Source organism: Vulpes vulpes, chromosome 4 (assembly GCF_048418805.1).
Source record: "Vulpes vulpes isolate BD-2025 chromosome 4, VulVul3, whole genome shotgun sequence".
Lineage (NCBI taxonomy): Eukaryota > Metazoa > Chordata > Mammalia > Carnivora > Canidae > Vulpes > Vulpes vulpes.
The window spans coordinates 31,273,323-31,280,352 of record NC_132783.1 but is presented as its reverse complement, the minus strand read 5'-3'; the positions used below and the strand labels follow the sequence as shown (position 1 = coordinate 31,280,352).

Here is a 7,030-nt window from a genome sequence, read left to right as displayed (position 1 = left end):
TAAGGTTATGAACTCATGGAAAGATGGCCTTATACATACTAGTTAATACTACACAGAGTATGCACTCTCACTTCTTTTCCCCAAAATTTCTGATAGATTTTGATGGACCCATAATGCAGAATTCACTGAGAATGGATTTTCCTGCCAGATAAAACAGTACTATCAGTGAATGCGGAAACTTTCCTTCCATAAAAGGAAAATTGACAACAAACACAGACAGCTACAGCTTTACAACTTCTCTAGCAAGTCAGGAGAATATTCATAAAGAGGAGTAATGAGGAGTCAGGAAAATATTCATAAAGAGGAGTAATGGAGGAAAATATGTGGGCTAAATATAACAAATAATAACTGCTCAAAATAAGAGTCCGGGATCATAGGATTTTTTTTCACAACAAAAGAAAACTTGTTTTTAAATTGGCAAAGAGAAAATGTAAGCCCTTAAATTCAGATACTGGGTTACTGCTAACTTCATTTACAGATATCTCTGTCCTTATCTTTTCCTCAAGATTCTCATTTGTCACTTGCATTTAATCAGGGTTCTCAGTCTTATGTAGAGTTTCTGAAACCTTGTAGTTAACAGAGGAACTGGGCTGTGTTACGATCCCCACACTGGAAACTGGATAATGTCACAAAACCCCACATTACTTCCCAGAAGCTCACACAGGGATGGATGCTAGTAATTGCCAATGCGTGCATATATAACAATTTTCATTTTATGAAAAAGATAGAAGGAAATTTATTCACACAGTCCTCTGCTGACAATCACAAGTGCAGTAAGGGGATAAAAGTTGTGGGGTGTGTTGTTCTACTTAATAGTAAAAGGAAGCATCCTTCGAGCCTTGGTTCTTGTCTCCAGTGCTATCTCACTTTCTGCAGTTCCTGTCTCAGCCAAGATGGGAGAGGCTGCCCCAGTCTATGTAGCAGTTTGGAAAGTTCCACGTTATGATCTCGGTAGTAATTAGAGAGGAAAGTTCTAGACTAGAAAGCAAAAAGAAAACAAACAAAAAATACAATTTGAAGGAAGTTATTAGTTCATTAAACACAATTATGCAATCTACATCTCTTAAACTATTCTATTACAACATAGGTGTCTATAAAATATGCATCTCTTTGTATTATTCTCCAGATATCACTCATTATTACAATTTGCAAAGATTTGGAAGAACTGTAGCTATAAAATAAAAATAGGTCTGAGTATATCTTTTCTGGCTTATATACTATTAAGGCACTTACTGATTGTTGTATTGGTCAAGTCTATGCAGGGAGAAAAGTTGATGAGAGGTAATGACAATAAAGAAGAGTGAGGTAGGGACTTGAAGTAGTACCAAATCTACAAAAGCAAGCTAGAAAAAAACACGTACATTTCCTTTAAAATTGGTCCCTTTCTGTAAAATTGGGCCATAACCTAAAAGAGGAACATAAATAACGTAAGAGCTGAAATTCATGATTAAAGAAATAACTTGCAACTTTGCAAAAATATTTTCTATGTTTGTTCAGCACAAAAATAGATGCTTTTAAAATAAGAGTTTTTACTTAAAAATACTATAAGATCTCATTATAAAAATCATTATAATGAACTTTATTGTGATTCTTAAATTCCTAGTCAAACTGGAATGATTGACCCTTATTAGATAAATGGGTACAAAGCTAATGCTCACATATATCAGTAGTCTTACTTTATGTTCCCTTGTATTTCTGGGAAACAAAAAATTTACAACTGGGTTTTCTCTCTGGATGTCACTTACCTCATATTATAACCCAATGAACATTGTTTTGGGTCTCTGATGAAATAGTAGAGCTGAACACTTTTCCTTGCCTAAGTAAGTATAGAAGCAATGGCTCAAACACTATTTTTGGTCTGGTGAAAGTTATACCATCTCACTTAAGCCCTTTCCAATATTTTAACACAAATGAGTCTTGTTCTTCATAAAACTCCCTTGGCAACTTTTGTGCACACTGTGGAAATGGACTTAAGACAACCACATTTGGTCTTGTGCCATCCACCAGGTATTTGTTCCCTTAAACCAGATTGTAAACACTTCAAATTCTGGATAAGATGTTTATAGAAGTAGTGAGAACATTACACTGATTTCTTGGCTTAAAGTGATTTCTGAAACTTCTTTGAAATTATTGAGTTCAAAGGTATAGTTTAAGGACTTCTGATACTTCTATTTCCATAGTGATACCTGAATCGCTTCCATCCTCCCTTTGCCCACCTTGCCTTGGGAGAGATACTCAACCTGGCTCAGCTGATTGCTAGCTGGTTTCCCAACCCTAGTCTACCTCCTCATACCATCACTTTTACTAAGAATTTGTTTTTCCCTTCTTTTGTAGTTTGTCATTGTTTTATGTATCTTATTATAAGTCAATGGCAATAACTAATTTACTGTCCTATAATAAATCTGGATAATTGTTTTATCCTGTAACCTCTCTGTGATATTACAATTTATAATATAAAATGTATTTTTGGCCTTTGCTTCCTTTTCTGGCACATAGGTCCTAAAATCCTTGGAATTTCCTAAATGGAAGAGTTATAAAGGTATCTTTTGTTATATTTATTAAGTGGCTCTTGGACTCTACCTGGATGAGGGCTGGTTTCCAGGAGAACCAACCATGTGATTAGAAAGTTGGAACTTCAAGTTCCGCCCCAATGATTTAATCAATCATGTCTCTGTAATGAAACCTCCAATAAAAAAACCACAAAGTACTGGGTATAGAGAACTTCCCTGTGGGTGAACATGTGGAGACTGCGGACAATGGTTCACTTATAAAGGGGTTTCCCTATAACTTGCCCTATGTATCCCTTCTATCTGGCTATTCCTGAGTTATATCTCTTTATGATTAACATGTGCTCTGGTAAGGTTTCTGTGAGTTCTGTGAGTCACTGTAGCAAATGGATTGAACCCAAGGAGAAAGTTGTTGGAACTTTGAATCTATAGCTGGTTGGTCAGAAGCACAAGTAATAACTGGAGCTTACAACTAGTATCTAAAGTTGGGGGTGGGGAGAGACAGTTTTACAGAACTGAGCCCTTGTGGGATCTAATGCTATCTCAGGGTAGATATTGTCAGAACTGGGGATCCCTGGGTGGCGCAGCGGTTTGGCGCCTGCCTTTGGCCCAGGGCGCGATCCTGGAGACCCGGGATCGAATCCCACATCAGGCTCCCGGTGCATAGAGCCTGCTTCTCCCTCCGCCTGTGTCTCTGCTTCTCTCTCTCTCTGTGACTATCATAAATTAAAAAAAAAAAAAAAAAAAAGATATTGTCAGAACTGAGTTGAATTGTTGGGTACCCAGCTGGTGTCTGAGCATTGATTGGTGGTGTGGAGAAACCTCCCCACCCATATGTTGTTATTGGCTCTCCAGCACCCATGCATGGTATAGACATTACATATGTATATTTGATATATGGTAATAATGTTTATTTATTTTATCCAAAATTACTTGTTTAGTAAACAATTCATTAAGCACTTTATACATTTGGAATACAGTTATTGTTCAATAAGTATTTATGTTTCAAATGCATCGTAACAGCAAACAATTCCTACAAATATCTATCAATTATTGATTTCTGTCGGTCTATCTATACTCTAAATATGTAAAACATTGATAGCAAACAAAGAGAAGAAAAAGGGAGTAAACTTATTGTGTCTTGTTTTGAAACAGTTGTATGCACAGAGTTTTACTAGAGTATTTCAAAGATTAAGAAAATATTACCTCTGGATCCATGGGTGGATATTTTCGTCCTTTGCTCTTTCCAAGACATTTGGTCTTTCCTCCTTCCAGTAGTTGACACCAAAAGCCCTTTTGGGGATCAAACCTACAAAAGATCAAACATATAAATGATTATAAGAATATAATGATTATAAATTGTATACAGAATTTTGAGTGAGAGAGCCTTACCAATTAGATACAGAAAATGCACTTTGGGATATCCATTGTTTTAACTTAATTTAATTTAGTTCTACAAATATTCATTGAATTTATTTAAAAGTTTAATTGAGATTTAATAAGCTATATGCTATTATATATTTTTGAATATTTTTACTGAGAAAAAATACCTGTAAGTCTTTAATCCAATCTTAGATTAAAATTATTAACTTAAGTCTCATATTTTACCTATTCATCCATAAAAGATCAAGGACCAATCATCAAAACCAATATACCCATACACACAGGACTTTTAAGATAATTATTTACTTATTAATATGATTTCCCTGTCAAAAAAATGTTAACAGATTTCTTTGAAATCATTCAAAGAATGGTATATATTAAAGTGACTGAATGTAATGTAAGTACACTTTTGTGAATATAAACATGAATTAAAATTTCTTTTTTTTTTTTTGATTTTTTTTTTTTTGAATTAAAATTTCTAATTTGGAAAGATGCTATAGTTTTTAAAGTTCAAAATGTTTAGACTTTTTTTAAGGAGAAAATTAAAATTGTAAAAATATAATCTGTTATACTTTTTTCAGACAACATGAGGCACAGGCAGTGTAAGTGGTGAGTGGAAGATTAGACAACTCTTCATTTCTTTTGTTGAAGGCAAATGATCCTATGGGATAATTCAGGTCCCTATACTCTTAAAGAAAATTTTGCTCCTGTGGCTGCACAAAGGTACAAGAGAAAGTATGTGTGGCCTAATTGTTTAAACTCAGATATATAAGAACTTTTGTTTAGGACTAATAAGATAGGAAAAATGGAAGAATAAACCAATAAGAAGAGAAAATTTAAATTTATTGCTGTGGGACTTGCTGCATGCATAAAACATTGAAAAGGTTTGCATTTTTGTTGCTCAGCAGATGTTTTAGAAGGATGAAGCATAATTGACTGGGATGTAAAGTTAATTAGTTGCAGAATATTTTGTTGCCCTGGGCCCATTCCTATAATACCGTTGCACCTGCAATTTGCCTCTGCACATATGTGAACTCATTTAGGGGGAGGGGGAAATTTTCTTCACAGTTCCCTGCCCAACCCATTATTAGAGACCTGATCCTTGCAGTCCAGGTTGTCCTAGTACATGTTATCAATTAAAATTAAATACATCACTGGTTAAATAGATAAAAGAAAGACAGAGTCATTTCCAACCTGGACTTTTCAATCTGCTCCTTGCCTATCACAGTCCTTTCTCTAGTTTTCATTAATTTCCCAAGAGGAAAAACAATTCGGCATGCTCTGCAAAATGAGATGGGGAAGTCGGCATAACTGTGCCCCTAAACAGCATTTTCTGCCTCAGGATGAGAATATTTAACTGTGTTAAGGTTAAAATACAGTTCTGGCATCAAAGCCAAGATATTTATAGCCCACACTGAGAGCATCTCCTTTGCTTTCAGGTGTGCAGAAGTCTCAGGATGGGCTACAATCTCTCCCTGTTCTCCATAGCAGCTGTTGTGAGGGAGAACTTAATACAGCTTGAGGAAGAAGAGCCATATTAAAAGTATTCTTTTAGATAGAGTTGTCATCACCTTGACTCCACATTATTTTGCTGTCCTGGCTTCTTTTATTGCACTGATGTTATATACTCTAACAAAGGGCATTTACTTTTTCTAAGTTTTGTGAATTCATTGTTTCATGGTTTCATTTTAGTAGGCATGAAATTGTAAAATGAAGATGCAAAGCCTTTCTCAAATAGCTGTTAGACAACTTTGAGGACATGAATTGGTTACCACACGACTTCTTTTATTACATTGAACATCACTATAGTTATTAATTTTTGTGATGTGAGACATATTAAAAACCATATATTCTGTACTTGTTTGCAATCTCTTCTTGAAAAGTATGATTTTACAGTTTTATTGAACCATAAGCAACCATTTGTAGTAAACAAGAAAGAACCATTCCCTAACCTACTGCAGGGAGGCAGGGGAAGACATGTTAACATCAATAACTATTAACGTAAAATGTATTCTAGGAAGCTTTGTCTACTTAATCAGCAGGGGCATGCCTTGTATTGTTGTTATTTCCATGTGTAGGTAAAAACTTCATTAGGGTTGTTTGAGTGGATAAGGAACAACCCAATCTTATTACTGCTTTTCCTGTCCTTCCATTACCCTCTCTAATTGTCTAATTGCTGATTCTAATCTGCTGTGAACTGGGAAATTATATAATCAGGCTTGTTAGAATTTTGTCTAAAATTTAATAGGCTTTGTTTAAGGTCTTGTGAGGGAGTCAAGTACATGCCCTTTTAAAATCTGTTTTGGCTCCTTGGAGGTTTTGTTTGTTTGTTATTTTGCTTCTTTACCTTTTACCTCATCTTTAGTTACCCAGGCACACGGTTTTATCTTTCTAAGATGACTGTAACAATATCTTCCCTCCCATATTCCTCTCTGCAGAATGCTCTTGTCCCTCCCCATCAAGAGGGGAAGGCCCATTGCCCTCTCTTTGGATTTGCACTAGCTTTAATGACTTGATTATAATCAATAAAATGAGGTATAAATGATGCTGTGCAACTTGCAAGACTAGGTCAGAGAAGGCCATTATCAGATTACATTTCCTTAACATAACACTCCCTCTCAGAACACAGCCACTATAGTGTGGTAAAGCGACATGAAGAAGTCTCATCCCATTGTGCTTAGCCTTTGAGTCCTCCCAGTCCAAGAGCCAGAGATATGAGTGAAGAAGCGAAGAAGCCTCTAGAAGATTCCGGTCCCCAGACATTTGATTCACACCCAGATACTCACTTTCCTCCCTGTGTCCCCTGGTATTATGAGCAGAGGCAAGTTGTTCTGGCTGTGTCTTGTCTGAATTCCCAGCCCCCAGAATCTATGACCATAATAAAATGGGTGTGGCAACATGTTGGTGGGTTTGAGGATGGTCTGCCATGCAATAATAGATAACTAGAATATTATATGTGATTACATTTGATTAGACATAATTTAACAAATACAAAGTAAGACATGAATTTATTCTTTTCCGAATTCTGCCCCCAATACTGGTCACTTTCACAGAGTTACTGGTGGCCATCAGCATTTCATTTCTAACCTGTAAATTACTTGAGGAAGAGGCTATGTATTTTTTACACCTTTGTAACTTAA

General features: G+C 35.6%; 1 protein-coding gene across 1 annotated transcript in view; it reads right to left on the bottom strand.

Annotated features, from left to right (window-relative positions):
* Positions 1–711: 711 nt before the first annotated feature.
* The window catches only part of LOC112931013 (bifunctional heparan sulfate N-deacetylase/N-sulfotransferase 4), a 286,514-nt gene continuing 280,195 nt past the window's right edge, over positions 712–7,030 (bottom strand). Inside the window, exons 13-14 of the mRNA XM_072755360.1 lie at positions 3,714–3,816; positions 712–978 (exon numbers count right to left, since the gene is read on the bottom strand). Coding sequence (XP_072611461.1) covers positions 859–978; positions 3,714–3,816 — 223 coding nt within the window. The 3' untranslated portion in view covers positions 712–858. The remainder of the gene's footprint in view (positions 979–3,713; positions 3,817–7,030) is intronic.